The sequence below is a fragment of the Jaculus jaculus genome, chromosome 8 (genome assembly GCF_020740685.1).
Source record: "Jaculus jaculus isolate mJacJac1 chromosome 8, mJacJac1.mat.Y.cur, whole genome shotgun sequence".
Lineage (NCBI taxonomy): Eukaryota > Metazoa > Chordata > Mammalia > Rodentia > Dipodidae > Jaculus > Jaculus jaculus.
The window spans coordinates 45,494,284-45,514,142 of NC_059109.1; the positions used below are offsets into that span (position 1 = coordinate 45,494,284).

Below are 19,859 nucleotides of genomic sequence, written 5' to 3' on the forward strand. Positions count from 1 at the left end.
CACTCTAGCCCAGGGTGACCTGGAATTCACTATGGAGTCTCAGGGTGGCCTCGAACTCATGGCAATCCTCCTACCTCTGCTTCCCGAGTGCTGGAATTAAAGGCGTGCGCCACCATGCCCGACTACATTCAAGCTTTTTAACAAAATAGTTATTTATTTATTTGAGAGAGAAAGAAATAAGGAAAGAAAGAAATAGGCAGAGACAGAGAAAGAATGGGTGCACCAAGACCTCCACCCACTGAAAACAAACTCCAGATATATGCGCCACCTTGTGCATCTGGCTTACGTGGGTACTGGGGAATTGAACCTGGGTCTTCAGCCTTCTCAGGCAAGTGCCTTAACTGCTAAGCCATCTCTCCAGCCCTTACATTCAAACTTTAACATCTACCAACGTAAGAATACAACCTTGCATCAACGATGACCCCAGGCACAGGCCCCTCTCCCCCAGAGGTCTAAGCTGAAACAAACGTTAGGTTCACCTGCTGGGGCTTACCACCTCTGCAGGGATATCAGAAAGGAAAGTTACGGAGACAGACATTCACGGACAGGAAGCCAATTGTGAGGCATGAGTAAAGCACTAGGCTAGCCAGCAACACGAAGACCAAGGGGCAAAGAACACTACCAAGGCGATGCAGCTCAATGACCTGGAGGGAAATGTGGCACCAAGTAGAATAGCAATGAAACTCCCTGGAGTATAGGCTGTGAGTTTACATAGCACTATGCTCTAGTGCTATATAGACTTAATAAGGGCCAATGTACTTTAGGGGTGGGCACACAAGCCTGCTGAAGGCCCAAATAATCTACTGAGAGTGAGATAGATGGCATGGATGGAGAAGCAATACAATAAAACGTGCAATGCAATAGGCTGGTGAAGAATACGGGCTCTGGTACCACACTCCTGGCCTTGCGCTCCGATTCTGTCCCTTCCTGGCCCAGTGCCTTGAGCAAGTTGTGTATCCTCATTTTCCTCATGTGTAAAATAGGCCTAAAACTGTACCTGCCACAGGCTGGGCAACATACAAGCAACACCTAGCTCAGGACCAGCACAGTGAGTGATGATATTAACTCCTGTTATGAAGTTACATAGGAAATTCATTCTTACGAGGAAGTCGGATATTCTTATTTATTTATTTATTTATCCTTTTACTTTCCCCAGCATAGAATCTACACAAGTTCCCCAACTTCTGAAGCTCGTAAGTTGTAAAGCTGAGACTAAGTCAAGCTACTTGGCTCAAAATCCATGCTCTTAACCACCAGCATGTATATAGCACCTTCACACGGGGCTTCGTGATCCCTTCTAACATTTAAACTGGGTTTCATGTCTGAGGTGAAGAAAACCTCCAGTGTATGAGAAATGAGGTCAGCCCTCTACAGGAGGAGTGACGGAAAAGAAATGCTTTTCCAATGCGCTTAAGTTCCGCAGAGGGCCCTTTGTGAGCTGCGTCCCTGAGAATAAAGGTTTGGCTATGGGTCATGGGTGCATGATGGATAAACAGCCCAGCAGCTTATCTCTCAATTCCCAGTCCTTCTTTCAGGCCCGAAACCCAGTGGGCAGGCCCAAGCTGAAGAATGGTAAGGTAAGATGGGTAAGGTGTCTGACTTACCGGTCGGGGCAGACTGTATTGGTACATTTCTGGGCGGTAGGTCGGCACCCACTGCACCCCGGCCCTGGGACGTGTCATGGTTCCTGGGGCGCTGGTCACCACCTCTGAGTAGGGCAGGTGCTGCGTGGAGCCGTAGGCCTCCTGGTGCCGGCCCTGGCCGGCGTGGCCTGCGGACGCCAGGCTGAAGGCTTCCTCCAGCAGCATGTGCATCTGCTGCCGCACCTCGTCGATGGAGGGCTGTGAGCTCAGCGTGGAGGTCTCCGAGTGGCCCTTCATCTGCCGGGTCCTGCCGTAGCCCCGAGACTCATGCACTCTGTCTACGTTGGTTTCCTCTATGATCTCTGGTTCGGTCTGTGGGAGCAAACCAAGCCCAGAGATTTGTTAATGCAGTACCTTCTTATGAAGGCAGCCTGTAATGTATTCTGAAATATTCATTGGGATTTGATGATGTTATGAGTCCATACTAACTTAAGTTCTATCCAATGTACCAGAAATTCCCACAGCAGGAGCTGTCAACTAGGGTTATCTGGGAAAGGCTCCATTCCAGTTACCATGTGAGCTTTGGCTATCAGCTAGACCACTGCTGTAGACTTAGCTAATTAGCATGATGATGAGGAATGACTTCCATTGATGAAGTTAGTGGTCTTCTCAAAATCTTTGATGCTTTGAGGTATAAGAATCTGGAGCAAAAGCTGGGTGTGGTGGCGCACGCCTTTAACCCCAGCACTCGGGAGGCAGAGGTAGGAGGATTGCTGTGAGTTCAAGACCACCCTGAGACTACAGAGTGAATTCCAGGTCAGTCTGGACTAGAGTGAAACCTTACATCGAAAAACCAAAAAAAAAAAAAGAAGGATGCCCTGCCAGGAACACTGCCCTAACTTTATGGTGCGTTCATTCTTCCATGATGGCAGACAACCCCCAGGGGCTGCGTAAGTGTTCAGTGAGTGTCCACGGGGTAAACACATGATAATGTTGGTCACTGTCCCCATGACCATGACTGTTATTGATCCAAATGCACATATTCTCATGTAATTGCTATGCATGTAAAACACGAGCTCAGCAGGACAGCGTCATCTGGTAGCTCATCCACACAGCCAAGTCCCAGCCTCCTTCAATGTTCCACACAGAGGTCAGAGCTGTGATGTACCTCATGTGATAATCATGCATGCGCTTTTCTTACTATTAAGTTCACAGGGACTCATTAGAGAACAATTTGAAAGTATGGCAACAACAACAAATATTAGACACTATTTTGTCATTATCCGGTGTTAGGGCTTGGTTATAGTTCAAGATCAAAAGGAAGGCCATCCAGCTTCAGGTCCAAGTTTAGCAACAAATAACACAGCAGGTAATTTACAATACTATTTCTATATCGACACCAGCAAGAACAGATCACGGGTTAGAAAGTACAATTATCCTGTGATAACAAGCTAGAGCTTAAGGATATGTCATGCCTGAGTCTATGCCCCAAAGCCTGGGATGGTGGACACATTGAGGGTACTTTTTTTTTTTGCTGCTAGGGGGTCTTTAGGGAAAGGTTTGTGATCATTGTATGTGCTTCCTGAAGGCGAGGAAATTTGTCTGGCCAATACGTTTTCTGATAGTCTCTATAATGCTGAGCACATTGTGAACTGGACATCAGAGCTTACAGGGACTTTAATCCAAACCCCATTTTATAGACAAGGAAGCTGACGCAAGAGTAGTGAAATGACTTGCCCAAAGTCACCCCGAGGTGGCCAGTGGCAGAGCCCGGAGCTCCTGGCTCCTGCCCTGTGCACATCGTATTCGGTCAGATTGTCTCCTCAGTGCTGGCTGCTACCCGCCATGGCCTTCCTCCCTACGTACTCAGTCTCCCCAAACCATAATGGACACCCAGTTTTAAACTACTCCCAGGTGAGAGATTAACTGCACTGGGGTGAGTGAGATGTGACCTTCCCACCCTAGAGCAGGGCTATGAGTTTTGTAGTCACACCAGTGGATCTATTACCTGTGAATTTATAGTGGTGCCTTAGGCAGAGCAAAAGTACATTTCTTAGCAACACACTCCGCCCTCCCTCTCCTCACTGAGATCCCTGGGGTGAGGCTTTGCACTGTAGGGCGGGAGGGGCTTTGAGTCACGTCAGTGGGGGAGAAAGTGGAGACATTTTCTCCAGGTTCCCAGGGTCATCTGTCCCACATCACCCCAAAAGAAGTTAACCCTGTTTCTTCCCAAAGGGTTTACAATTCAGCACGGGGTTTCTGTTGAACTGAAGGGCTTAGTGTCTTAACCCAAGTATGACCTCAACACATTTTTCCCACCATGATCTCAAGAAGTCTTGTTCTGCCATGATTCTCGGTTTTTCAGTCTCTCATTATTTACAGATGGAAATAAGACTAGTTCCCATTAAGCTCTGGGCTCTCTCTGGATTTGTTTAATGTTTGTCTTGCCCTAAACCAGATACTCCCTGATTCCACCCTACCTCTGTTTCTCGTGATCACAGCATAAAGCACTTAACATGCAATAGCACTTTGTGAACTTGACTCAACTTAAAAAATTCTATGCATTTCCCCAAGGGGTGAGTTGCAAGTTAAAACAAAAGGCCTTTAATCCCAGCACTCAGGAGGCAGAGGTAGGAGGATGGCCATGAGTTCAAGGACACCCTGAGACTACATAGTGCATTCCAGGTCAGCCTGGGCCAGAGTAAGACCCTACCTTGAATAATCCCAACTCCCAAAAATAAAAGACCCGTTTTTTCCCAGCACATTTCCTCCAGTGCTAATGAGCTATGTGACCCATCAGCATGCTCAAGTTGCATGAACTCTCTGGCCTCAGGCTGCTGCTCTGTACAGCAGGAAAGTTGAACTAGGGTCTGTCACACACTATCTCTTGAAATCGACCTGCTCCGGACTGCCAGTTTCCTGCTATTATCATCAGCTTTGGGACGATCTGATGTTTACTAAGAAAGGGAACTGCCTTCCACCATCTCCACCTGTAGCACAAGTCCTAAGTATGCTCTATTGCTGACAGGACAGCTTCTGCTTTCAACCCTGAGTTAGGTTCTGGGTTGGAGTTTTGAATATAGCGATTCATAAAATTCTGACCCATCCCATGGGGGAGCATCCCATCAGAGGAGGTCAGTGAGAACAATATCAGCTCACGTTGATGATTCGCTTATTTGCCAGACACTGTTCTAGGAGCTTTATGTATAGCGACTCTTTTTTTTTTTAATTTATTTATTTGAGAGCGACAGACACAGAGAGAAAGACAGATAGAGGGAAAGAGAGAGAATGGGCACGCCAGGGCTTCCAGCCTCTGCAAATGAACTCCAGACGCGTGCACCCCCTTGTGCATCTGGCTAACGTGGGACCTGGGGAACCGAGCCTTGAACCGGGGTCCTTAGGCTTCACAGGCAAGCGCTTAACCGCTAAGCCATCTCTCCAGCCCTATAGCGACTCTTTTAATCTTTACCGTAACTCAAGAGGTGATATTAATAGGCACAAGTATTCCCATTGTGTGGGTGAAGAAACTGAGGCACTGCAAAGAGCAAATATATTGGCAAGTCTGGCAGCAAGTCTCATTCCAGCACCCAAGTTCTTACCTACTGTCCATATACAAACAAATCCTTCATCATCTCATAGGCAAGGGCCCTGACCAAGGCTGGAACAGACTTCTGAGAAGAGGAGGACAGAGCGAAAATAACTGCTGAGGTAGCCTACTTCGGAGATCACCGTGAGGGCATAAAGGGTCAGTAAGTAAACAAACACACTTAGAAGTGAGGCAGGACAGAAAGACAGAAAAGGAGCAAGAATTCTAGCATGGTTAACAAGGGCTTATGATCCTTCTTCATGTCCCAGATGTCACCCAGTTGCTTTATGGGAACCTCACCAGAAACCAGGGCAAGGACATGGACTATACCCCTTTCTGGTTTTATTTTATCAGATCCTAATTCCATCCTGTCATATCCCTTAACAAACAGAGAAAGAAAAGGAAGAAAAAACAAGAATCCTTTGCCACCTTTTGGGAAGTAACCACCAAAATGCTTTCTGTGGCTAAGACACTTCATTGCTCCCTCTCTTAAAGGAGCCCACACCCATGATCTCAGGTGAGCTTTCAAAATTCTCTTTCTGAGCACCTCTTCTTTCTCCTAACTTGTGTGGTTGAGCCTGAATTAAAATAATACAGTCTGGGCTGGAGACATGGCTCAGGGTTAAGGTGCTTGCCTACAAAGCCAAAGAAACTCCCCCCTGCCACCCCCTGGGTAGGATCTCACTCTGGTCCAGGCTGACTTGGAATTAACTATATAGTCTCAGGGTGGCCTTGAACTCACAGAGATCCTCCTACCTCTGTCTCCTGAGTGCTAGGATTAAAGGCATGTGCCCAGCCAAGAACTATGTTTGAGTCCTCAGTACCCACGTAAAGCCAGATACACAAAGTGGCACATGCAACTGGAGTTCGTTTGCAGTGGCTGGAAGCCCTGGTGCACCCATTCTTTCTTTGTCTCTCTTCTTTTTCTCTCTGCTTGCAAATGAATAGATAAAATACCTTAAAAAATAATAAAGTCTTCAACTCTGCTTCATACCAACTCCTCCTGAGATTCTTTTCAGTGTTAAGGCCACAAATCCTGAATTTAACTAGAGTTAAGGTCCCTAAAAGTTTGTGGGAAGTACTTGGGCTGTTGAAGGTGATAATGTGAGCTGTGTCTCAGTTCCTTCTCTGCTGACAGGAGCAAACCAGGAAATACACATTTACTAAACGCCAGCCATGATGGTTATTGATGCTCTCTGCCTCCTCCTGTGGAGAGTGAGCTCCTTTGGGAATATGTCTATGTCTTTTTAATTACCGTATCCACAGTCCCTAATCCAGGGCTGAGCTCATAGCTAAAACCAGGGATTGACTGTGAAATGAAAGCAATTTACATAGTGGGTGCTCACATCGCTTGACCAAGGACATGCAACAGACATGGACCCATTTTCAGATAAGGATGCTATGTCCACTGGATTAACTCACTTTTCCTTCACTGTCACATTCTGAAAACGCCTTTTGTTTGTAGAGATGGCAGTAAAAGTTCCCAGTGTTGGCTGATGGCTGGCTTGGGTACTGTGTCTGGGGCTATACTGGAGGTGGAGAATGTAGTTGTTTGTTTTTTTTTTTTTTAAAGATTTCTTTAAAAGAAAACATATTTAATTAATTAATTTATTTGAGAGAGAGAAAGAGAGAGAGGAGGGAGAGAGAAAGAATGGGTATGGCAGGGCATCCAGCCACTGTAAACAAACTCCAGGCGCATGCGCCCCTTTGTGCAACTGGCTTACGTTGTGGGACCTGGGGAATTGAACTGGGATCCTTTGGCTTTGTAGGCAAGTGCCTTAATCTCTAAGCTATCCTTCCAGCCCGAGAATGTAGTTTTAAGCCTCTTTAACTTGGAAGGTACTATATTTGTTTCTCAAACTCATAGTCTTGGAATGAGCTGGGGAGCTATTTATATAAATTAATCAAGATCTACTTCAATAAAAACCCTACAAGATTAATCAAGGAATGTCTGTTCATGATTTTAAAAAACAGAAAATGGAGATAAACAGCATGTAAAACATTAAAATTTATTCTAACCCAACTGCCAAAAATAACACTGCTAACATTGAGACCTTCATGCATGTCCCTCCAGATGTCTTCTTACACACATAAAAGGGGCTAGGGAGGTGCTCAGTGGTTCAAGGCTCTTGCTTGAAAAGCCTGACAGACCAGGTCATATCCCCCAGCATCCACATAAAGCTATACATAAAAAGTGAGGAGAATAAACTGCTGTGGAATGAATGTGTCCACCCCAAAATTCATGTTGAAGTGAAAAATCCTCACTACCTCAAACTGTTATTGTATTTGGAGATAAGGTCTCATATACATACATACATACATACATACATACATATATATATATATATGTATGTATATATATACATATATACATACATATATATATATATAAAATGTGTGTGTATATATATGGAGAGACAGAGAGAGGGACAGCAAGAGAGAGAGAGAGAGAGAGAGAACTGGCATGCCAGGGCCTCCAGCCACTGCAATTGAGCTGCAGACACGTGCGCCCCCTTGTGTTTATGTGTGACCTTGCATGCTTGTGTCACTGTGCATCTGGCTTATGTGGGACCTGGAAAGCCAAACATGAGTTCTTAGACTTCACAAGCAAGAGCGTTAACCACTAAGCAATCTCTTTGCCCAAAGATAAAGTCTTAAGAGAGGTAATTAAGTGAAGGTGAAGTCATTCGTGTGAGCCTCAAACCCACACCATAGGTGTCCTAAGAGGAGGACATTTGGACACAGACACATGAGCGGAAAGACCGCGAGGGCTCAGAGAAGAAAGGCAGCTCCAAACCATGGAGGAACAGATCCTCCCTCATGACTTCTGGAGGTAACCAACACTTTCCTCATCTTGACCTTTGACTTCTGGCCTCCAGGACTGTGAGGAGACAAATTTCTGTTGTATGAACCTCCCAGCCTTTGCCCTAACAAAGCAAGACATGGCCTTATTGCATAACAATGGCCTTATTGCATAAGTTCCAGTCGTCAGGAGATGGAACTGATCACACAAGGTCTCAAAGGCCACAATAAAAATGTTGGAATTCTTTTTTCAGTTTTAAAATAGTTTTTTAAAAAATATTTATTCATGGGGGGGGGGGTAGACAGAGAGAGAGTGAAAATGGGCATGCCAGGGTCTCCACCTACTGCAAATGAACTCCAGATGCATGTGCCACCTTGTACATCTGGTGTTATGAGGGTTCTGGGGAATCAAACTCCAGTCCTTAGGCTTTGCAGGCAAATGCATTAACTGCTGAGCCATTTCTCCAGCCCCTTTTCAGCCTTTAAATTTATTTTATTTATTTTTTATGAGAGGATGAGGAACCGAAGTGGCACGCTAGGGCATGTAGCCACTGCAATCGAACTCCAGATGTGTGCCACCTTATGCACATGCATAGCCTTGTGTGCATGTGTGACCTTGTGTTCCTGGCTTATATGGGTTATGGGGAGTCAAATCTGGGTCCTCAGGCTTTGCAGGCAAGCACCTTAGCCATTAAGCCATGTCTCCAACCTGCTTTTTTCAGTTTTTTAAAACATTTTTTTTGGTTGTTATTTTATTTTATTTTAGAGCTACAGACATAGAAAGAGGCAGAGATAGAGAGAGAGAATGGGCGCGCCAGGGCTTCCAGCCACTGAAAATGAACTCCAGACGCATGTTCCCCCTTGTGCATCTGGCTAACGTGGGTCCTGGGGAATCGAGCCTCGAACCAGGGTCCTTAGGCTTCACAGGCAAGTGCTTAACCGCTAAGCCATTTCTCCAGCCCAGATTTTAAAAATAACTTTTAAATTTATTTGCAAGCACAGTGAGACATAGAGAAAGAGAGAGAGAGAGAGAGAGAGAGAGAGAGAGAGAGAGAGAGAGAGAGAGAGACATAGAGAGAATGAATGAGCACACAAATGTACCACTTTGTGCATCTGGCTTTATGTGAGTACTGGGGAATTGAACCAGGTTGTTAGGCTTTGCTGTCAAACACGTTAGCCACTGAGAAATCTCTCCATCCTTGTTGAAATATTTTCAAGGGAAATTTATCACCAATTTCAGACTTTGAAGCAGGGGAGGAATGTAGCTGGAATTTATGAGAGGTCACTGAGGATGTTTTTGCAGTGTTCCACGTGAGAAGACGTGGCAGGGGCTTGGATCAGGGAGGCTATGGGCAAAGGTGACGTGAATGAATTCAAGAATAACAGGCAGGACTTGCTGATGGAATAGATGTAGGGAAAAGGAGGAGGAAAGGATGGAGTTGAGGCTGAGTCCCTTTACTAGGAAGGGAATCATGCTTCATGGGTCTAATTGATGCTATGTGAGTTTCCCAGCATGCCTCACCTGTGCCTTTTAATTTGCTGGTCCTTCATTCTTTCCCTGGGAACCAGTGTCACAGTTTCCTTTTCATCACTGAGATAAAATACCCAACTGGAAGCAGCGTATAGAAGGAAGGGGTCGTTTCAGCTTATGGTCTCCGGGAGAGGCTTCATCATGGAAGGGGAAAGTGTGGCAGGGCAGACAGCCGACTGTCACATCTTGTTACAGCAGCAGGAGTGAGCTGCCTACACTGGCAAAGGGGCTGGACTATGAAATGCCAAGGCCAGTCTCCAGGAACACACCTGCTCTAGCAAGTCTGCTCCTTCCAAAAGCTCTACCAGGTAGGGATCAAACATGAGGCTACGGGGCACATTCTACACTCAGACTACCTCAGTCAGTATGCCTTGCTCCCTGGTTTTAGGTCTCTGCTCACAAGTGCCTTCCCTTGAGAGTTTTACCCAGAGCAAGGTATGAAGAGTAGCCCCTGTTGTTTTCTACTGCCTTGCCCTGCTTTGTGATCTTCCTCTGCACCTCTGACATTGTGCTGTTATGCACATGTATAAGCAGTCAAGTCTGTTCCCCTACTGAACTGTAAGCTTCCTGTAGGCAGGGGCTTGTGTTTACTGCTCCATCCTCAAATGGCACATAGTAGGACCTTAATAAATATTCACTGAGAGATGGAAATCAGAATTTCTTTTTTTCTTTTTAAAGGAGATCCATTTCTATTTTTTATTTTTTTTTGCTCATTTTTTTTATTTATTTGAGAGTGACAGAGAGAGAGAAAGAGACAGAGAGAGAGAGATTGAGAACGGGTGCGCCAGGGCTTCCAGCCTCTGCAAACGCACTCCAGACACGTGCGCCCCCTTGTGCATCTGGCTAACGTGGGACCTGGGGAACCGAGCCTCGAACCGGGGTCCTTAGGCTTCACAGGCAAGCGCTTAACCACTAAGCCATCTCTCCAGCCCCATTTCTATTTTTTAAAAATATTTTTAGGGCTAGAGAGATGGCTTAGCACTTAAGTGCTTGCTTGTGAAGCCTAAGGATCCTGGCTTGAGGCTCGATTCCCCAGGACCCATGTTAGCCAGATGCACAAGGGGGCGCACATGTCTGGAGTTCGTTTGCAGTGGTGGGAGGCCCTGGCATGCCCATTATCTCTCTCTCTCTCTGCCTGTTTCTCTCTGTGTTGCTCTCAAATAAATAAATAAAAATAAACAAAATTTTAAAAATATTTTTATTTATTTATTTGCAAACAGAGAAAGAAAAGGAAAAGAGAGAGAGAGAGAGAATGGATACACCAGGACCTCTAGCCATTGCAAATGAACTCCAGATGCATGTGCCACCATGTACATGGACTGGGGAATTGAACCGGGGTCCTTAGGCTTTGAAGGTAAGTGCATTAACCACTAAGCTCTTCCAGCCTGAAATTAGAATTTCTGCTTAAAGATCTTCAGCAGAAAAGTTGTTTCCTGGACCTAGGATGAACTAACCAGTCTTTTCTGGACTACAGCTGAAGAGGTTAGATGATGCCATGTATTCTAGAATTTCTGGTCAAGGCAGGCATCCTTCAAGGAGCTACTTTCCACTCCTGGCTTCACCCTGCCACTTTATTTCCAAGTATAAGAAACTGAAAGCCTCCTCTGAAATGTGTTTCCAAGGCTCAGTACTAATTACAACCCCCTCGAATGTACAAGGACATTCCACACAGATTCCACAACTTCCTGGCCAGAGCCCAGAGACCAGGTGGGGGTTTCAGTGACATCAATGTCTGGGCCATTACCAGGATGAAGTAGATTGGCTCCTTGGCTATTCTTCCCACCCATCAGGATCCTGGGGGCCACACAAAGCAGTGCTACTTCCCTGGGCTTAACGTTTGCTTTAGCACTCAAGGTTCTGTCTGCCATGTGGGAGGCAGAGATATATTTAGAAAGCTGCTTCCGGAAACTGACTTCCAGTAGCTCCGTCTTCGCCTAGGGGTGTGGAGAGGACTGTGGTCTGGGAGCGAGTGGCCTTTGCTACTGCTGCCTACGCCTCTGCCAATAGAGCGAGACTGGCCCTCCTCAGCAAAGATGGGGGTTGAAAGAAGGTTTTGTTAACCTCTCCCTGCAAAATTTTGAATTCTGTCCTAATGGCCAGCCTGCAATCACTCCAAGGCTATGGAGTTTCTGGTGAGGAAAAAAAAAAAAAAAAAAAAAAAGACCCCAGGGGTTTCTCACAGACTGTTAAACAAAGAGGAAACTTCAGTTTTTTCTTTTCCCCTTCTAAAGGAGTGAGAACTGAGACTATGTACATAGGATGGCACTGAGAGACACAAGAAGGTTGCCTTCATGCTGTCACCATCTCTTCTTGCCCTAAAGCGAACATTACCAGCCTGTAGCAGGAGTCTCGGGAACCAGCTCTAGCACCTGCATTTCTGCATCACAGCCTGCTGTCCTTCATAGAACAGTGGGACTTCAGTGCTGAGCAGGCCATGAGATCCTGATGGTCTACACTGTTTGGGAAAGTGACCCTTGAAGTCAGCTTGTGATGTGTGGCCTTGAGCTGGGGTGACAGAGAAAGACCTTAGGCATCTATCACAAAGTCCATCTCTAGTCCCAGTGCAGATGTGAGCGGGTGACTCTGAATTGTGTCCCATAGTCAAAAGAGGACTGGCACTTTCCAACGGGCACCTTTCTGAGGCACTGTAGGAAGGGAAGCAAAAGGCAGAGCATCCCTCTCCTCTCCTGGAGCCGGAAGACCAGAGGTACCAGAGCCAACGTTCCTTGCGTGCTTCCAGCCAGCTTTATCAGAATGAACCTAGTTGGTTCTCACAACAACACAGGAAGGTCCGTATGCACTCCCACACTGCCCACAGGCACACTTGGACAGACAGGTCAGGTCACTAGGCCTAGTTCACACAGCTAGGTGGCAGTAGAGCTCCAGAAGCCACAAGTAGTCTCTACATAGCACCGTTAGTGAACTTTGAGAACCAGCTGTAAGCCATGGTCAACAAATTAAAAATATCATTTCAAGGGCTGGAGAGATGGCTTTATGGTTAAGGCGCTTGCCTGTGAAGCCTAAGAACTCATGTTCAAGTTTACAGGCCCGGCTTTACTGTAGCCTTACATCTTTAAACAGTTTGAGTTGGGTTGGGTTTTCTTCTATGCTTAGCTGAAGCCTCCAAAATAATAACGGCCACTTAGATCGTACAGGTGGCTGCGGACGTTTTTGTACTGCTTGGATAGTAAATCAAGTGGTTAACACGTCACAGTTATACATGTGCCTGCTTTTCAGTCTCAGCTTAGAACCTGCCTCTCGGGTTGACACTCTTGTTTGTTCATTTGCTCTGTGAATATGAAGGCAGTGCATTTCCCATACGCCAGTTCCTACTCTGGGTGCCGAGGGTTCAGGGTGAAGAAGACATGATCTCTGCCCTTGAGAAGTGGAGAAATGGCACAAATAAACCAACAAACAGAAGCCAGTGGTGGGAAGGGGGGTTAAGGGCTCTGTTTGGGGTGAAAAACAGGTGCCACTGGAACACAAAAGATGGGTATCTAAGCCAGACCCGTAGAGAGGCGTTGGGGTTTGGAAAGACTTCTGGGAAATATGACTTTTAAACCAAGTTCTGAAAGCATTGACTATGGGGCTGGGGAGATGGCTCAGTGGTTAAAGGCACTTGCTTGCAAAGCCTGATGGCCCAGGTTCAATTCCCTAGCCACCCACATAAAGCCACCAGGTGCAACAAGTGTGGGGAAGAGCATTTGAGCTGCAGCACAGGGAGTGGGTGATGGAATGAGTGACTAGCGGAGGATGTGTGGATCAGCCCCAGCAGGTGAGCAGGGAGTTCAGCCTTGAGCCCCATACCCAGAGCTGTGAAGCTGCAGCAGGATGTGCAAGGAGAGTATGTGCTGGCCAATGGGGACCACACTGAGCAGTAACTCTGAGCCATTCAGGGAGGAACAGAGCTTTAGGAGAGCCTTCTCCTTCCATGCAAGTTCGCTGTCACAGCCATGCCTGACAGGCCTGTACCTTTCCCCACTACTAGTCTGTTATCACCCGGGGGCATACACAAGAGTCAATACAGCTTCCTCTCCCAGAGTCTGACCCAGGTAGAAACAGCAAAATTGCATAGGGGGGCTCAGATGTTCATGCCAGTGGAGAAGGTGAAAGTCATGTAGAGTTAAACCCTTGAAAAGCCCTTAAATGGTGCATGTTGGACAAGCGGGCATGGCCTGGTGCACAGTCTTAGGGAGAATCGTAAAAGTGCAACATACGAGATGAACAGAATATATACAGAAGATAATTTTTCAACAGTAACTTAACTGATGTTTCTTTTTCTCTTCTAGGGCGTGTATTGATTGACTTAAATGCACATATGAACGGAAATGGTTTTACTGCGCTCAAGTGTTACAGGCAACGAAAGGGTCGGTAGCACTCCGCCAGTATTCTCATGTGTCCACTGATTCTGGCTCCCAAAGAGGCTTGGGGACTACAGGTGGGCCAAGGAGCATATAGGAGTGGACTTGGTTCAAGATGAGAAGACCGCTTCCCCCAGTTGCTGGTCACAATGCCAACTGCAGGCCCTTAGAGTTCAGCTCTTACTAGGAATTCCTGTGGCCTCACCCATGGACACCAAGGGACTGGTTCATACTCGCATACACTGCAGATCACAAGCCCCGGGAGGATCAATATTCAAAATCTGAAGTACAGGTTCTCCTGGGTGCTGGGTACATAGTGCATTACCACCATCCCAAAGCCACAAAGTCATACAGAAGAGAAGCCTTCATGAGACTGGGATCATCTGCTCCGTCAGCATGTGGAACTTGAGACCAGGTGTTAGAGAGAGACCTCAGGGAAATTGTTTGTAATAAATGATATCTACTGTTGAGAGGTGAGAATTCATCTATGAAGCTATAGTTTCAACAATCACTCTGGGGAGTGATTTGAACATCTCTTGCCCTTTGGAAGCAAGGATTTCCCCATCTGTACACACCAGGTAAATGATTTGGCTGATGTGGAAACAAAAATCACTTGAACCAGGTGTGGTGGCGCACGCCTGTAATCCCAGCACTCTGGAGGCAGAGGTAGGAGGATTGCCATGAGTTCAAGGCCACCCTGAGACTACAGAGTTAATTCCAGGTCAGCCTGGACCAGAGTGAGACCCTACCTCGAAAAACCAAAAAAACAAAAAACAAAAAAAAATCACTTGCGTACTTATTCTGCCAAAGAGTCATGGTTGGGGCATTTTCTTCTCTTCTCTTCATGGCTTCATTATTTTCTACATGACTCCCATTTAGAAAATATCATTTTAAAAATACTTAGAAATATTTTTATTTCTCTTATACACTGAGCTGGCATTTTCTTTTTTTTTGCCTGCTTTATGCATTCTGAGGAGTTAACTGCAAGGTCAAAGCCACTTTAATGATATAGTCTGTCTGTCAAGAATGATCAATTTGGAGAATCCTTTTAAACATAATGGTGAATGTGTACTCTTAGAAAATTACTAACACTGGGCTATGGTTACCAGAGGGAGTGTCCTGGCTGATGGAGTGACTAATAGGTTCAGAAGTATTGTTAAAAAACCCAATGAGGGGCTGGGGAGATGGCTTAGCGGTTAAGCGCTTGCCTGTGAAGCCTAAGGACCCCGGTTCGAGGCTGGGTTCCCCAAGTCCCACGTTAGCCAGATGCACAAGGGGGCGCACGCGTCTGGAGTTCGTTTGCAGAGGCTGGAAGCCCTGGCACACCCATTCTCTCTCTCTCCCTATGTCTTTCTCTCTGTGTCTGTCCCTTTCAAATAAATAAATTAAAATATATATATATATGTATATATATATATATATGTATGTATATATATATATATATATATATATATATACATATTAAAAAAAAAACCAATGAGGGGCTGGAGGGATGGCTTAGTGGTTAAGGCCCTAGCCTGCAAAGCCAAAGGACCCAGGTTCAATTCCCCAGGACCCATGTAAACCAGGTGCACAAGGTGGCATATGCTGCTGGAGTTGATTTGCAGTGGCTAAAGGCCATGGTGTGCCCTATCTCTTTCTCTCTCTCTCTCAAATAAATAAGATAAATAAAGATATATTAAAAAAATACAATGAGGCAGGGGAAAGGGGATATAAGAATATAACCTATTGGGAATATGACCAACATGCAATATATTCATACAGTAAAGTTCATAATTAATTAAAAAAATAATGGTCCCACACTTTTTTTTGCGGGGGGGTGTTTCGAGGTAGGGTCTCACTCTAGCTCAGGTTGACCTGAAATTCACTATGTATTTTCAGGGTGGCCTTGAACTCAGTGATCCTCCTACTTCTGCCTCCCGAGTACTGGGATTAAAGGTGTGTACCCCCCCCCCCCGGCTGGTCCCACACTTTTTGTAGTGGTCTCTCATCAGTAGCCTGAACAGTATCTACTGTATGTGGGAATTTTGAAACAATTCAGGCTGTCATCCATCCTGCAGCTAAGACTTGCCTGAGTGGCACAGTTTGCTTGCTTATTTGTGTTTTTACTCATTTACTTTTACATGCAGCTATTTCCTTTGGGACCCTAATGTAGTCAATTTGATAAATTCAAGATTAAATCACTCCCCAGGCTTTCATTTCCAGTGTCAATCTTCTCTAACCTGGCAGAAAGGACTGGATATTTTGCTCTAGTTTTTAGATATCCATAGCCAGTAAGCAGAATGCCACATTTCCAACCAAATGACAGGGTCACTATTGGGCTAATGGATTCTTTTGCCAGGACAGCCTTGACATTTTTGGAAAATCAAAAGCTAGGAAAATGAATGCATTGTTTAAAACTGTTGCTGACTTCTTTTTCTGTTTGCTGATACATTTTTTTTCTTAACTTGTGTGAGTTGTCCACATAAGAATCCTGAGACCTGTCATCTAGTCTCTTCCAGAGATTCACACAATCACGACATATATTACATGGGGACAGATATAGAGTGACAAAGGGTGTACCTAGAAGCCATACTGCAAGGTAGCTAAGAGAGTAAGCTCTGGAGTTAGGCAGACAAGTTATGTAATGACTCTGGGCCTTGGATTTCTCATGCAGTAGGTATAAGAAACATTTACCAGTCTGGAGGCCATGCAAACGTAACTACATAGCACACACTCAAAGATAAGACTAGGACTCGGTCTGTATGGTGCATTCAATAAAAGTTAGCTACTTCTCATATAATCACTATAAAAGATTCAAGAGGAGATACAGCTAAAACAGGTGAGAAAAGCTCATAGTCTTCGTTTCTGAACTTGTTCCTTGGATGATCATTTTGTCTTAAAGAAGTTCATAAATATGTTTTTGAAATTGTATACACTTCTCAAAAGAAAAAAAATCTGTTAAAATGAAGAGGTTCTTCCTAAAGTAATACTTATTGGAATATTTACATGTGTCTGTTCTCTCTTCTAAATTATTCTAGGTAATTTACTAACGTGACCTTCGAAAGATATTAGGTAGGTACTGTAAGCTATGCCATGTGGTTAAAAAATGTACGATTCTCCTTCTAAGATTACTAGGGAAATTTCTGAGTCATTTCCTTATGAACAGTGAACATGTCTGTGTTTAGACTCTCAGAAGAGCCTATTAATATTAATTTTTAAAAATGTATTATTTATTTAAAACAGATAGAGAGATAGATAGATAGTCAGCACCAAGGCTTCTTGTCACTGCAAATGGAACTCCAGATAAATGTGCCACTTTGTGCATCTGGCACCATGTGTGTGCTGGGGAACTGAACCTGGGGCATCAGGCTTTGCAAGCAAGTGCCTTTTACCACTGAGCCATCTCTCCAGCCCCTATTAATATTTATTTTAACAAAAGATCCTATCATATCTCAGGTGGTTGAGAAGAAGAAAAAGTTCCCCAAACTAAGCATGCTTCAAAGAGGATATTCAATCTTGGCCTTTTGGTGGGAGGGTAGGGGAAGACTGTTAATTGAAAACTTAAAACTTATGTTGAGTTTTTAATAGCCTGCTGATGATCAGATCAATGGATGAACTTTGTATAAAAATGTTTCTTGGGCTGGAGAGATGGCTTAGCAGTTAAGGTGCTTGCCTGCAAAGTCTAAGAACAGGTCCCACATAAGCCAGATGCATATGGTGGCGCATGAATTTGGAGTTCGTTTGCAGTGGCTAGGGGCCCTGGTGTGCCCATTCTCTCACTTTCTTTCCTCTTCTCTGTCTCTAATAACTAAATAAAAAGAAAAAGAAAAAAATTAAAATGTTTCTTATAAACAAAAAATTATGTGCTAGAATCACTTAACAGAAATAAAGATGTGCTCAAAAAGGGTCTAGGACTTTATAAAACAAAACTGTCCAACTGTTTTATGAAAATGGAAAAAAGCAACAAACATTAGTATCACTGTGAAAAAGAAAACCGAAAGATGAGCAGGCTGGATGAAGCTCAATGGCCAAGCACTTGTCTAGCACATGCAAGGCCCTGAGTGTGATCCTCGGCACGGAGCAGGTATGAGCACCACCACCCACACAAGCAAACGGTGTCCGTGTAGAAAAGAGCATCAGAACTGCAGATTATGGGCTGGAGAGATGGCTCAGTGGTTAAAGCACCTGCCTGCAAAGCCTGATGACCCAGGTTCCATTCCCCAGGACCCATGTAGAGCCAGACACACAAGGTGTTGCAAATATCTGGAGTTCGTTTGCAACAGCTGGGGGTCCTGGTGCGCCCATCCGCTCCTCCTCCATTTGCAAATAAATAAATAAAAAATATTTTTTAAAAAAGGAAATGTTGGGCTGGAGAGATGGCTTAGCCATTAAGGCACTTGCCTGCAAAACCAAAGAACCCAGGTTCCATTTCCCAGAACCCCATAAGCCAGATGCACAAGGTGATGCTTGTGTTTGGAGTTTGTATGCAGTGGCCTGGAGGTCCATTCTCTCTCTCTCTCTCTCTCTCTCTCTCTCTCTCTCTCCCCCTCTTTCTTTCTTTCTCTTGAAGAAATAAATACTTTGTAAAAGAAATGCAAATTACTTACAGTATTCCTGCTTTTTTAAAAAATTTTTATTTATTTTTTTTGAGAGCGACAGACACAGAGAGAAAGAGAGAGAGAGAGAGAGAGAGAGAATGGGCGCTCCAGGGCTTCCAGCCTCTGCAAACGAACTCCAGACGCGTGCGCCCCCTTGTGCATCTGGCTAACGTGGGACCTGGGGAACTGGGTCTCGAACCGGGGTCCTTAGGCTTCACAGGCAAGCGCTTAACTGCTAGCCATCTCTCCAGCCCTATTCCTGCTTTTAAATGGACCATTTACAAAGCCCACTATAAACTTGTTCCAAAAATGATCTATCTTAAAGGGGTAAACATTCTTGCTTTCAATTAGCAAGACACATTTGAGAAATCAAGTGTTAAGTTCAAATTACAACTTTGCAAATTATAAGAATTTCTCTAGACATATTTGAACTATAACTCTTGTTATAGAAAAGTTTTAATTGGCAAGCAGAGAAATATTTCAGGGGAATGGAAAAGACATGATCTCTCATGAAGCTGAGACTATATCTAGGGCAGGGAGAAGTGTACCAGACATGAAAGCCACAGAATCAGTCACGTGAGCTCATGGTGCAACTCCCAGGGCTTCAGCTGTCTCCGTCTTGATAGGAGACACACGGCTGCACTTCTCACCTAGGCCAGTTGATGGGATTAGGGGAATTTTTGTGCTTTAAACAGATCACTCAGCATAAGCATGTGTTCTGTCCTATGAAATCATCCATTCGCTCTGTTGGACATCTCATCGTTTCTGTGACATGCCGAGGAGTTATGAAATCAGGAACAAGTCCAAATTTCCAATAATGCTATGGATTAAAAGTAGCCCCTGAGCAAACAGATTTTTATCCATTTCCACGAGTCTCACTACATTTATAACAACAGAGAAGGCAAAATTAGGGACATTCACAATCTCCATTGAATTTCAGGTCAGTATTGTACTACCTGCAGCGTAGCACAATTTATAAATCACGATGCTGTCAGCAATAATTTATTACTCTGACACACTCAAAGCAGTCTTACTTTGCAAAAGAGTTAATGAAAAATGGGAAACATCCCCGTGCATTTTAAAATTCCACACCGAACCCCCCCGGGGATGCCGTAGCCTCTTGTTTTCTGGATAAAACAAAGCTTGTGTCCATCCCAGTCTGCTAGACACTTACATCGTATCCGCTGTTGCGGATCCCACGCCGGGGTCGCTCCCGCGTGACCAGAAGGTCCATCTCCGTTTCTCCCGGGCTTGGGCTGTTCAGAGACTGCCGGCTTCGGTAGACAGAATTCTTCATCTGTTGCCTGAAGAAGATCCAACAACTGTTACCATGCAGCAAATGCCCTGACAGATGGAATTCTCCACCGATCCAAACCTACAGGCAAACCAGTTGGGGTTTGGATTTGTCTCAGTCTC

General features: G+C 45.0%; 1 protein-coding gene across 1 annotated transcript in view; it reads right to left on the reverse strand.

The window, feature by feature from the left end:
* The window catches only part of Kiaa1549l (KIAA1549 like), a 338,970-nt gene that overhangs the window by 32,999 nt on the left and 286,112 nt on the right, over positions 1-19,859 (reverse strand). The window contains exons 16-17 of the mRNA XM_045156985.1: positions 19,618-19,747; positions 1,605-1,955 (exon numbers count right to left, since the gene is read on the reverse strand). Of these exons, the coding sequence (XP_045012920.1) occupies positions 1,605-1,955; positions 19,618-19,747 (481 nt within the window). The remainder of the gene's footprint in view (positions 1-1,604; positions 1,956-19,617; positions 19,748-19,859) is intronic.